The sequence below is a fragment of the Myotis davidii genome, unplaced genomic scaffold (genome assembly GCF_000327345.1).
Source record: "Myotis davidii unplaced genomic scaffold, ASM32734v1 scaffold56, whole genome shotgun sequence".
NCBI classification, from domain to species: Eukaryota; Metazoa; Chordata; class Mammalia; order Chiroptera; family Vespertilionidae; genus Myotis; species Myotis davidii.
The window spans coordinates 182,271-195,333 of record NW_006287458.1 but is presented as its reverse complement, the minus strand read 5'-3'; the positions used below and the strand labels follow the sequence as shown (position 1 = coordinate 195,333).

The 13,063-nt window shown below is 52.8% G+C and overlaps 1 protein-coding gene across 1 annotated transcript in view; it reads left to right on the top strand.

Moving 5' to 3' along the window:
* Positions 1-13,063, top strand: part of NOTCH3 (notch 3) — a 30,649-nt gene that overhangs the window by 16,132 nt on the left and 1,454 nt on the right. Inside the window, 10 exon segments of the mRNA XM_015560960.1 lie at positions 6-127; positions 1,282-1,614; positions 4,072-4,226; positions 4,318-4,540; positions 5,551-5,635; positions 6,663-6,825; positions 8,756-9,060; positions 9,311-9,458; positions 11,547-11,644; positions 12,422-13,061. Of these exon segments, the coding sequence (XP_015416446.1) occupies positions 6-127; positions 1,282-1,614; positions 4,072-4,226; positions 4,318-4,540; positions 5,551-5,635; positions 6,663-6,825; positions 8,756-9,060; positions 9,311-9,458; positions 11,547-11,644; positions 12,422-13,061 (2,272 nt within the window).

Genomic DNA, 13,063 nt, shown 5'->3' with positions numbered 1-13,063 from the left:
GGCAGTGGGCGGGGCTGCAGTGCTGGCGCCTCTTCAACAACAGCCGCTGCGACCCCGCCTGCAGCTCCCCCGCCTGCCTCTACGACAACTTTGACTGCCGGGCTGGAGGCCGCGAGCGCACCTGCAAGTGAGCCCCTCCCTCCGTCTGTCTGTTCATGGGCCCCGCCTCTGTCCATCTATCCATCCATCCATCCATCCATCCATCCATTCATTCACCCCAGTCTGTATCTTGTCTGTCCACGCGTGCCACATCTCACCGTCCAGGGGTCCTGCCTCCCTATCTGTCCATTCATTTGCCTTGATCTGTCTGTCTTTCGGTCTATCCTTAGACTGTTGGGCCATCCATTCAGTTGCCCTGTCTGCTTCTTAGTGTACCTGTCCTGCCCAGCTGCGTGCCACTTCTGCTGTTGACCCATCCTTGTCCATGTGCCCTCTCTGTCCATCCTTGTGCCCTGCCTGTCCCAATGTTCCCATCTGTCTGTCCATCCGTGTACCCGCCTCTCTCTTTTTCTGTCTACTTCTGCACTCCATTTTCCCTCCCTGTGCCCTGTTTGTCCGTCTTGCTGTCCATTCACGAATTCCTTTCGCCCCTCTGTGCGCCAAGCTCTATGTTGTCCATCTCATCTGTGCATCTATCTGTTTGTATGCCAGTCTGTCTGTCCATGTGCCTCATATATCGGTCCATCTGACCAACTTTGTGTCCCACCTGTTCATCTATGTCTCCTTGTCTGTCCTTCTGTCCTTCCACGCACCCCTTTTGCCTCTCTATATGCCCACACGGCTGTCCTTGCCCTTGTCTGTCTGTCCTGCCCCTCTCTGTGTATATCCATGCCCCCATCTGTCTGTCCCATGCATTCCATCTGTCCATCTGTGCTCTGTCCCTTCTGTCTCACTGCTGTATTTTCCTCCTTAGCATGTAATCCTACATAGCATTCTCTCTGTATGTTTACATTTAGCTTTCACTGCCGTGTAAAGGAAATGCTGTTATATCCTCTCCTTTGCCATCTGTCCCCAACCCCCGGCATGCCAGCTCCACGTGTTCGCGGGTATGCCTGGGCCTATCCTGGGTGCCCGCAGCAGGCTCAGCACCTACCAGGTGTTATCCATAGTGATTTATTCATAGCTACTGAGCGAGTGGCTGGATTTCCAGAAAGCCTGACGTATTCGGACACATTCCAGCCCTCTGTGCTTGCTGTCTGACCCCCTTCTGTCTCCGGAGCTGGGGTGCGCTGTGTGCAGGGGGCTGGAGGCCCCCTGACGGCGCCCCCTTCCTGCCCCTAGTCCGGTCTATGAGAAGTACTGCGCGGACCACTTTGCAGACGGCCGCTGCGACCAGGGCTGCAACACGGAGGAGTGCGGCTGGGACGGGCTGGACTGCGCGGGCGAGGTGCCGGCACTGCTGGCCCGTGGCATGCTGGTGCTCACCGTCCGGCTGCCGCCCGCCGAGGTGCTGCACGCGGGCACCGACTTCCTGCAGCGGCTCAGTGCCATCCTGCGCACTTCCCTGCGCTTCCGCCTGGACGAGCGCGGCCAGGCCATGGTCTTCCCTTACCACCGGCAGGACCCCGGCTCGGAAGCCCCGCACTTGCGCGAGCTGGCCCCCGAGGTGATTGGGTGAGTGGCTCTACCCTGAGAGCTGTGGGGGCCGCGCAGGTACCGCGTGGGGGACCGGAAGGGGCACCGTGGGTGAGGTCTGTGTGTTTAACTTCCCTTAACATCTTGGGGAGCCTTCTTGTTGACAATAAGCCCAGCACGTCTCCACCTTGACGGCATGAACGTTTGGGGCAGGATCATTCTTTGCTGCGGGGTGTCCTGTGCATGTGGAATGTTGAGCAGCATCCCTGGCTTCCACCCACTTAGATACAAGTAGAGCCCGCCCCCAAGATACGGGCCAGGGTCACTTGGGGAGCAGAATTGCCCCTGGATATAGACCTACCTCCTTTGGGAGAGGCAGGGGTATAGCAGAGTAGTTCAGAACGTGTATAGTTTTTTCTTAGAAATGGAAAACATAGGACTCTCCTGTTGTGGCCTGGTCTACCAGGCCAGACAGTGCCAGAGAGCGGTGTGGTCTCTGAGCAGGGTGGGCCCTGACACAGAGGAAGGATGAGTTTTAGAGATGGGGGCATGGGCTCTGATGGGATGCAGCTGGGCTTGGTGGAGGGGTGAGGGCTGGGGGGGGCGGTTCGGGGGGTGGTGGAAGAGGGTGGCTTACGTGCCAGACCCTGGCTGGGGTGAGCAAGTGGCTGCAGGGTGTCTCATCAAATTGAGGACACAGGGTGAAAATTAGGGTTGCTTTGGGGCTTGTAGAATCTGAGGAGTCTGGAGATTCCCGGAAGGCAACCAGGGGCTGAAGATAGAGACAAGAAAGACAAAAGGATGTTGCAGTCATTGAAGTCATGAGAGGGACTCAAAGAAATGGGGAGAGAGGTGGGGATAGAAGGCTGATCTGGGGCCCAGCCGTGTGGCTCAGTGGTTGAGCATCAACTTCTGACCAGGAGGTCATTGTTTGATTCCTGGTCAGAGCACATGCATGAGATGTGGGCTCCATTCCCAATGCGGGGCATGCAGGAGGCAGCTGATCAATGATTCTCTCTCATCATTGATGTTTCCATCTCTCTCTCTCTGTCCCTCTCTGAAATCAATCAATAATCTATCTATCTATCTATCTATCAGAATGCTCTGGGAACACTGAGACCTAAGGATTGGTTGAGGGAAATTAGCTCAGAAAAGAGAGACACCAAGCAAGAGCTCGCTGCCTGAGGTGCATGGAAGCCAATGCTATGGCACTGGCAAGGCTCAAATCTGCTTCCCTGATCCAGGGTTTGGAGCAAGATTTAAGGGGTTTCAGTGTCAGATCTTTGGACCCTTCACCTCTCAAAAGGTTCCAGCATTCAGGTTCTGGTCATGTTCTGGTTCTCTGGTTCTGTGGGGAGAGCAGTTGAGGGTTCATAAGTTACTCATGAGTGGTATATCCAAGGTGTTTTTTTTTTTGTTGTTGTTGTTAATCCTTACCCGAGGGTATTTTTTCCATTGATTTTTAGAGAGTGGAAGGGAGGGAGAAGGGAGGGGAAAGAGAGAAGGAGAAACATTGATGTGAGAGACACCTTGATCGGCTGCCTTGTGCATGTGCTCTGGCTGGGGCTGGGGTTGGAACCTGGAATTGAACTGGTGACCCTTGGGCCGATGCTCTAACCACTTAGCAACACCAGCTAGGGCTACCATGGTTTAAACTTTAGTTCTGGGGCCTTGTTAGAAATAGGATAGGACCAGTTCTGTGGTTATAAGAGGAAAAGGGGCAGCTGGAGAAATAGGAAGAGATGGGTTATGGGGTTCTTGGGATCCCGAGGAAAAAGGGATTTGGAGGGTTGGATTCCTGGAAGCAGAGCCTGAGATGGGCACTCAGATATCTGTGCCCTATGGAGGGTGCTCTCAGGAGAGAGGGATGAAGGGAGCAGGATGGGGTAGGGGAGAAACCGAGGCAGGAGGGAGCCCCAGCCACTGTCTGGCTTCAGCCTGGTTCCTCGAATGCTTGCTTGCTCCCGAGCACGAATAGCACCTCAGTGCCAGTCCCACCTTGAGACAGGAGGGCCAGCTTTTGTATATCTCACATCAGGCAGTCACTGGCTGATGCTCCCCTAAGAGGTGTCGCTTCCCAAGGGAGAGGGTTCCCACCTTGCCGAGTGAGGCCAGTTCTCCCGAAAAGTGGCGGGGGGGTGGGGTGGTGGTGGTGGGGGCTCCCGCTGTTAGAAGCCAGAGCTCATAGCAGTCCGGAGACGGATGCAGCAACCTGATAAGGGAGATCTGGGCTTGTGCCGACAGCAGCCATGAGAGATGTTGCCATGAAAGCATGCCCGTGGGAGCCATGGTCTGGGGGACTCTGGTGGCCTCAGCAAAACTGGTTTGGGGAGTGTGGTGGGGTTGGATGCCAGATGGGGGCAGGTGGGCCATGGTGACATGGTGAGTGGACACAGCTCTTCGGAGCCTGGCACTGGGGTGGGAGAAGGGGCTTGGTGCCAGCCTGGCAGTACGTGCCCCACTAAGCCAGCCAATCTCTCCTCTGTGTCCCCACAGCTCAGTGGTGATGCTGGAGATTGACAACCGACTGTGCCTGCAGTTGCCTGAGAATGACCACTGCTTCCCTGACGCCCAGAGCGCGGCCGACTACCTGGGAGCACTGTCCGCGGTGGAGCGCCTTGACTTCCCATACCCACTGTGGGCTGCGCGGGGTGAGCCCGGCTGGTGGGTGAGCAGGGTGGACCCGGGGTTCCCAGGGTGGGGTCCAGGCCGTGGTTGAAGTCCTTCATTTCCTGCCTGCAGGAGAGCCGCTGGAGTCGCTGGAGCCTAGTGTGCCACTGTTGCCGCTGCTGGCTGCCGGTGCGGTCTTTCTGCTGGTCATCCTTGTCCTGGTGGTCATGGTGGCCCGGCGCAAGCGTGAGCACAGCACCCTCTGGTTCCCCGAGGGCTTTGCGCTGCACAAGGACGTGGCCGCTGGCCACAAGGGCCGGAGGGAGCCTGTCGGCCAAGATGCGCTGGGCATGAAGTGAGGACCCTGCCCTTTCCCTGTCCCTGACCAGGGGCCCAGTTTAGGGGCCTTGTGAGCCCTTGAGTCCACCTTGACCTCATTCTGACCCCAACTGGACCCTAACTTCAGACTTCAGCCTGGACCCCAGTATCTATCCCCTCGACCACTGACTCTATGATCCCTTGGGGATCACCCCTGATTTGTGACCCCTGATTCCATTTCCTATGTCCCAGTTCCTTTAACTCAAATTCTATCCTGACCCCACCTGGACTCGACCCCAGTCCTCGCCTCTCAGATTTCATGCTTAATACTCAGCATTCATTCCTACATGACTGCTGGCTCCATGAGTCCTGTCGGGTACCCCAACCCCTTCCTGATCCCTGAGCCTTTCCTCTGTGACCCCCAATATCACCTCTGGCTCTAACCCACCCTGACCTTTGACTTCCTCTCTGATCCCCTTTCCATCCCAACTCAATGTCCATTCCCCACCACCCTCAATCCTGGCCTTGATCCTAGGCTCCACCTCCAACTCCCTGATCTGTCCCTCAAGACCCAAACCCCACCCTGGCCTAACCCCCGAATTTACCCCTCTCCTGTGACCTCCTGACTCCATGACCCCTCTCCACAACCTCCTTATCTTGGCTATGTCCCTTACCTGTTACGAAGTTAACTCTATTCTGTTACGACATCCTCCTCTCTAACCCCGGATGTATGCTCATGACCCTCACCTATCCCACAGCTCACTACTCTGACTCCTGACCCCACTCCCGTCTCCTTCCACAGTTCCACCTTTAGACACTGGCTGTCGCTCATCGTAACTTCTGACTGCACTCCCTGTTACCTTGACCCCATTCTGCACTCTCTCATTGGACCCTTATCTCAACCCTGCTTCCTGTGCCTACTGACCTATCCCAACTCCAGACCCTGACCTCACCTCTGGGACCTCTGCTGTGACCCCACCCCAAATCTTCCAGGTCACATGTCTCAGTTGTCCCCTCTACCCTTCCCCCTATCCACTGTCTCCACAGGAATATGGCCAAGGGGGAGAGTCTGATGGGGGAAGTGGCAACAGACTGGATGGACACAGAGTGCCCAGAGGCCAAGCGACTGAAGGTTGTTACCCCCTCTTCTGAACCCTGTTTTCAGGGTCTTGGGTGGGGCTCCGAAGGACAGTGGGAGAACTCAGAGGATGTCACCTGGATCCTTAAGCTCAGGTCTAGCTTGATCAGGCTCTGTGTTTGGTGCCCAAAGACTCTTAAGTGAGCTGGCAGACTGGTTAAGCATATTCTGTCCTGTTTCCATAACATCACTCATGCCTTTTGGACCGTGGGTCTTAAATTTATCCTGCGAGGGGCCCGGTTGCTTTGCTCATGAAGGTGCATCGATACATTCGTGAGTGACTGTTCGGTCCCTGTACCTCATGATCATATTCACGTCCCCAGATTAATCCTGGTCCTTGAAGGATTCCCTTGCCCTCACATTTCTTTCCCAATGATTTTTAGTTTCCAGAATACAAGTTTTGCATTTTTTCCCTGGGAAATATAATTCTAAATATTTTATTCTTCTGGATGCTGTTGTCAGTAGAATTGTCAACTTAATCTTGTTTTCGGTGTGTTTGTGTCTAGTGCAGTGGTTCTCAACCTTCCTAATGCCGCGACCCTTTAATACAGTTCCTCATGTTGTGGTGACCCCAATTTCATTGTTACATATTGAACATAATTAAAGCATAGTGATTAATCACAAAAACAATATGTAATTATATATGTGTTTTCCGATGGTCTTAGGCGACCCCTGTGAAAGGGTTGTTTGACCCCCAAAGGGGTCGCGACCCACAGGTTGAGAACCTCTAGTCTAGTGTATAGACAGGTGTGTGCTGACCGTTCCGATGCTGTGTCTCTTCCTTGATCACCCACCTTGGGTTCGAAGCCCTTCCCCCCTTCCAATTTGGATTAAAATTCCAGTTTTTCCTCTAACGAGTTCTCTGACCTCCTATATGTCAATTTCCTGTTTCCTTATCTAGAAAACACTCAGGGTTTTTTTTTGGGGGGGAGGGCTGTGTGTGCCTCTCCATGAGAGAAACCCAGACTATCCCTCTGTCTCCCCCAACTCCTTGTGAGAACCTGGATCCTTGTGCCTCCAGGTGGAGGAGCCTGGCGTGGGCGCTGAGGACGCCGTGGATTGCCGCCAGTGGACTCAACACCACCTGGTTGCTGCTGACATCCGAGTGGCACCAGCCATGGCCTTGACGCCGCCACAAGGAGATGCGGATGCTGATGGCATGGATGTCAACGTGCGTGGCCCAGGTCAGTGATGGCACCTCTCGTTCCCCGCTCCTACTTGTGAGAGTTTGAGTCTGCGTCGGTGTTCTGGGGAGAGCGAGGTATGTCTGGGTGTTTGTCTAGGGGGCTGGTTGTTAATCAGGACTCTTGGTTGTAAGTGATAATAGCCCAGTTCGTACAAGTTTAAGTAAAATGGGGGACTTACTGGCTCTTGTAACTGAAGCATCAGGTGCATTTGGATCCAGGACTCACCAACCCTTGGCTCTGGCCCAGGCAGGCTTTTTCCTGGGGACGCTATGACCACAGGCAGCACCAGCCTTATAAAACCTTTTTTCCCATCTACACCAGAAAAAGTCCCAGAATGAGTTCTGATTGGACGGACCAGGGTCACATGCTCATCCCTGAACTAATCAGTGTGGTCTGGGGCCTGGAATATGCAGACTGACCAAGCCTGGGCCCTATGCCTGTCCCTGGGGGAGGGGGTTTGGCTCTAACCCGAGCTTGAGGATGGAGAATGGGGTGCAAGTGTCTCCCTAAGGAAACCAGGCCAATGCTCACGGAGTGCTGCTGACCATGTTATCTGGATCCTGCTGGATTCATCTTTGCCATATTGCAGGGTATTCTCCCCCTAGCTCTGTTTTGCTCCAAAAGGCCTGCATCTTTTGAAGTCCCTAAGGGATTTCATGTCCCTGGGGGTGCTCATAACTGGGGGGTGTGGGCATTTGAAAGGCACAACTCCTTTGCCTCGAGCTGGAGTATAACTCAGCCTCCAGCCTTCCCCTTTGGGATCAGGATGAAATAACCCTGGGAATTGGTCTGAGGGGCATGTGTCTGTCTTCCTCCCTCCCTTGTCCTTTGTCCTTTTCTGCCTCGGAGCCCTTCCGGGGCAAATCACATGCCTATGCATCTTCATCCTGGGTTGGCTTCTGGGGTCCCTGACACAGATGTGTGTGTGTATATGTGTGTGTGTGTGTGTGTGTGTGTGTGTGTGTGTATGCAGATGTACTTCCGTGTGTGTGTGCATGCAGATGTACTTCCGTGTGTGTGCATGCATGCAGATGTACTTCCGTGTGTGCGTGCATGCAGATGTACTTCCATGTGTGTGTGTATGCAGATGTACTTCCGTGTGTGTATGCAGATGTACTTCCGTGTGTGTATGCAGATGTACTTCCGTGTGTGTATGCAGATGTACTTCCGTGTGTGTATGCAGATGTACTTCCGTGTGTGTATGCAGATGTACTTCCGTGTGTGTATGCAGATGTACTTCCGTGTGTGTATGCAGATGTACTTCCATGTGTGTGTATGTGTGTGTGCATGCAGATGTACTTCCATGTGTGTGTATGCAGATGCACTTCCGTGTGTGTGTGTGTGCATGCAGATGTACTCCTGTGTGTGTGTATGCAGATGTACTTCCGTGTGTGTGTGTATGCAGATGTACTTCCATGTGTATGTATGCAGATGCACTTCCGTGTGTGTGTGTGCATGCAGATGTACTTCCGTGTGTGTATGCAGATGTACTTCCGTGTGTGTATGCAGATGTACTTCCGTGTGTGTATGCAGATGTACTTCCGTGTGTGTATGCAGATGTACTTCCGTGTGTGTATGCAGATGTACTTCCGTGTGTGTATGCAGATGTACTTCCGTGTGTGTATGCAGATGTACTTCCGTGTGTGTATGCAGATGTACTTCCGTGTGTGTATGCAGATGTACTTCCGTGTGTGTATGCAGATGTACTTCCGTGTGTGTATGCAGATGTACTTCCGTGTGTGTATGCAGATGTACTTCCGTGTGTGTGCGTGCATGCAGATGTACTTCCGTGTGTGTGTGTGTGTGTGTGTGTACATGCAGATGTACTTCTGTTTGTCGCACTTCCTCCCAATGCAGTGCCCTCAGCAGGGTTCCCTGGAAAGGCCCCTGTACCCACCTTCCCGTGATATGTTCCTGTTCCCTGCAGACGGCTTCACCCCGCTAATGCTGGCCTCCTTCTGCGGGGGGGCCCTGGAGCCCATGCCAGCTGAGGAGGACGAGGCAGAAGACACGTCTGCCAGCATCATCTCAGACCTGATCTGCCAGGGGGCCCAGCTCGGGGCGCGGACTGACCGCACGGGTGAGACGGCCTTGCACCTGGCCGCCCGTTATGCCCGGGCTGATGCCGCCAAGCGGCTGCTGGATGCTGGAGCAGATACCAACGCCCAAGACCACTCAGGGCGCACCCCCCTGCACACGGCTGTCACTGCCGATGCCCAGGGCGTCTTCCAGGTGAGATGGGCCTGCCGCTTTGGACATCAGAGCTGGGACAGGCATCGGACTGATCTGGGTTGGAACCCCAGTTCTGCCTTTCAGAGCTTTTTTTTTTTTTTTTGTAAAATGGGGATAGATGGGAGTACAGTGTCTCCCTGAATCTCATTGATTCCAGGAGATGTGGGGATTGGGTCCTCAGAGGGCTTAGAGGTGCTCCTGGTTCCCCTGTGTCTGCCATGACTCCCCCTGCTGCACCTCCCTCCCCTAGATTCTCATCCGGAACCGCTCCACAGACCTGGATGCCCGCATGGCAGATGGGTCGACCGCATTGATCCTGGCGGCCCGCCTGGCGGTGGAGGGCATGGTGGAAGAGCTCATTGCCAGCCACGCTGATGTCAATGCTGTGGACGAACTTGGTAGGCTGGTGGGTGATGGAGGCTGAGAGGATGTCACATGGACCCTGACTGTCTTGTTTGTGTGAACCCTCACCCACTGTGAACACTGTGATCCCATCACTGAAGTTCCTGTACACATAACAGGGCTGCAATATGGACTTACACTCTTGTGCATTTTTTTTAAACATGGTTTTGCTGAGGTGTATTAAGCGCATCACTCTCTTTTTAAAACTTAGAGTATCTGCTTTCTTTTAAAAAATATATATTTTATTGATTTTTTACAGAGAGGAAGGGGGAGGGATAGAGAGTTAGAACCATCGATGAGAGAGAAACATCGATCAGCTGCCTCCTGCACACCCCCTACTGGGGATGTGCCTGCAACCAAGGTACATGCCCTTGACTGGAATCAAATCTGGGACACAGGCCGACACTCTATCCACTGAGCCAAACCGGTTAGGGCTGGAACAGGTGTTCTTAACCTACCAATGACATGTGGGATTGGTGGTGGGGGCCATCCTTGCATTGCAGGGTGTTAAGCAGCACCCTGGCCTTGAACTATTAGATGCTAGTAGCCCACCTCCCAGTTGTGGAACCAAAAATATCTCCCAACATTGCCAATGCCACTGGGGGGAAAATCACCCCTGGTTGAGAAATACGGCTTTAGAGGAGCACTATCCAATAGAACTTTCTGTGATGATGGACTGCTTTCCACAGTGGCTGTCCCATTTTTCACTCCCACCACCAGTGTATGAAGGTTCCAATATCTCCACTCCTTGCCAACACTTTTTATTATCTGTTGTTTTGTTTATAGTGGGTGTGAATTGGTATCCCATTGTGGTTTATGATTTTCATTTTCCTGATGGCTAATGATTTTGAGCATCTCTTTATATGCTTATTGGCCATTTGTATGTGTCTTCTTTTGCAAAATGTCCATTCAGATGTTTTGCCTATTTTTGATTGGGTTATTTGTCTTTCTATATTGTTAAAATCTACTTTTATTGATTTCAGAGAGGAGGGGAGAGGGAGAGAGAGATACAAACATCAATGATAAGAGCGAATCATTGATAGACTGCCTCCTGCACACCCCCCATGGGGGTTGCCCTGTCTGGGAATGGAACCGTGACCTCTTGGTTCATAGGTCAATGATCAACTGCTAAGCTGAGCCTGCCAGGCTGTCTTTCTATTATTGAGTTACAAAGGTTATGTATTCTAAGTATGTTTCTTATCAGATATATGATTTATAAATATTTCTTTCAATTTGTAGGGGGAGAGAGAGGAGAGAGAGAGAGAGAGAGAGAGAGAGAGAGAGAGAGAGAGAGTGATTTGTTGTTTCACTTACTTATGCATTCATTGGTTGATTCTTGTTTGAATCCTGACTGGGAATAGAACCTTCAACCTTGGCATATCAGGATGATGCTCTAAACAACTGAGTGAGGGCTTCACTTTCTTTATGTTGTCCTTCAAAGCACAAACATTTTAATTTTGATAATGTCTAGTTTACATATTTTTGTTGTATTACTGTTTCTGTTTTTGGTGTCACATCTAAGAATCTTTGTCTAATTCGCGACCATAAAGATTTACTCCTATATTTTATTCTAAATATTTTATAGTTTCAGCTTTTACATTTAGGTCTTGGAGTGATTTTTTTTATATGGTGTGAGGTAGGGGATCCACCTTAATTTTTTTGCATGTGGATATCTAGTTGTTCCAGCACCATTTGTTGAGAAAGCTATTCTTTCCCCACTGCATGGGTTTGACACCTATTTTAGTTAATTTAAATCTAAAGAGGCATATGGGACTGGTGGCAATTGCATCAAATAGCACACCTCTAGGAATAAACAAGTGAGGGCTGCATAGTTCCCTCTGATATGGAGAGTGACATGTACAGGAGCCCCAGGCCATGGAAGACACCTGTACAGTGTCTCCCTTGGACAGAGAGTCATTCTACGGATCTGCACACATACACAGACCCAAACACAGGTGCTCAGATCCTCATGGCAGGTCTGCTTCTTCTCACCCGGCCATATTCTGGGCATTTCCTGCTTCTCTGCCTTGGAGGGTCAGGACATGAGCCTGATTCTGACCTTGACCTCTCTGCACTCCCCCCAGGGAAATCAGCCTTACACTGGGCTGCAGCTGTCAACAACGTGGAGGCCACCTTGGCCCTGCTCAAAAATGGAGCCAACAAGGACATGCAAGACAGCAAGGTGAGCCCCAGCCCTTGGCTCACCAGGGAGTCATCCCTAGCACAGAACTCCTCCTACCAGGTAGCAGAGAGTGGGGTGGAGTAGGGAAGTGGGAGCATTCACCCAGCCTGCAGCCAGCTTTCAGGGGTGAGAATTGGGCTCAGGAGGCTCCAACAGTAGATCAGAAGAGGAAGTGTGTGGCAGGTACTATGTGACCTTGGGAAAGTTGCTTAACTCCTCTGGACCTCAGTGTTCTCATCTGTGAAATGGAGAAGCAACAGTACCTATCTCATTGCCTCTTCCAAGGATTCAGTGAGGTAATGTGTTACCTCAATAGAAGGTAACTTTTTGATCGTTGTTTAAAAAGCCTTGGAAGCTGGTGTTACTCTACTCAGATAAGCAGAGTGAGTCTCAGAGGGGTGCAGGATGGATTCTGTCCTTATTTAAAATTTCCATATTTTTTAATGGAATTTTAGCATTAATTTAAATTAATTAAAAATTGCATTAAAATATTAATTTTGATGACTGAGAGTTTTCCTGCCCCTTTGAAATTTGTGCCTAAGGCGAGTGCCTTACTCTTCTCACCCTGTTCCTGGCACTGGGGCCTGGCACTTAGTAGGTGCACCATGGCTGTGGTTTAAATAAAAGAACTTGCCTTGGCTTCCCCATCAGAGCAGAGAGTCCAGCCCAGGTCGGTCAGGCTGGAACCTTAGCTCTCAGGTTCCATCAGAGGACGGAGGCCCTGGTGTTGCCAGCCCTTGTGACCCTGACACCTGGCTGGTTCTCGGCTCCCCCCAGGAGGAGACACCACTGTTCCTGGCTGCCCGGGAAGGCAGCTATGAGGCTGCCAAGCTGCTGCTGGATCACTTTGCCAACCGGGAGATCACTGACCATCTGGACAGGCTGCCCCGGGACGTGGCCCAGGAGAGGCTGCACCAGGATATCGTGCGCTTGCTAGACCAGCCCAGTGGGCCGCGCAGTCCCTCGGGCTCCCATGGCCTCGGGCCCCTGCTCTGCCCGCCCGGGGCCTTCCTCCCTGGCCTCAAGGCGGCACAGTCGGGGGGCAAGAAGAGCCGAAGGCCACCAGGGAAAGCAGGGCTGGGACCGCAGGGCACCCGGGGCCGGGGCAAGAAGCTGACACTGGCCTGCCCGGGTCCTCTGGCTGAGAGCTCGGTCACACTGTCGCCTGTAGACTCTCTGGACTCCCCACGGCCCTTTGGTGGGCCCCCTGCATCCCCTGGAGGTTTCCCCCTCGAGGGGCCCTACATGAGTGCCACCACCACGGCTGTGTCCCTGGCACAACTTGGTGGTGTGGGCAGGGCAGGTCTAGGGCGCCAGCCCCCCGGGGGCTGTGTACTCAGCCTGGGCTTGCTGAAACCTGTGGCCGTTCCCCTTGACTGGGCCCGGCTGCCCCCACCTGCCCCACCAGGTCCCTCGTTC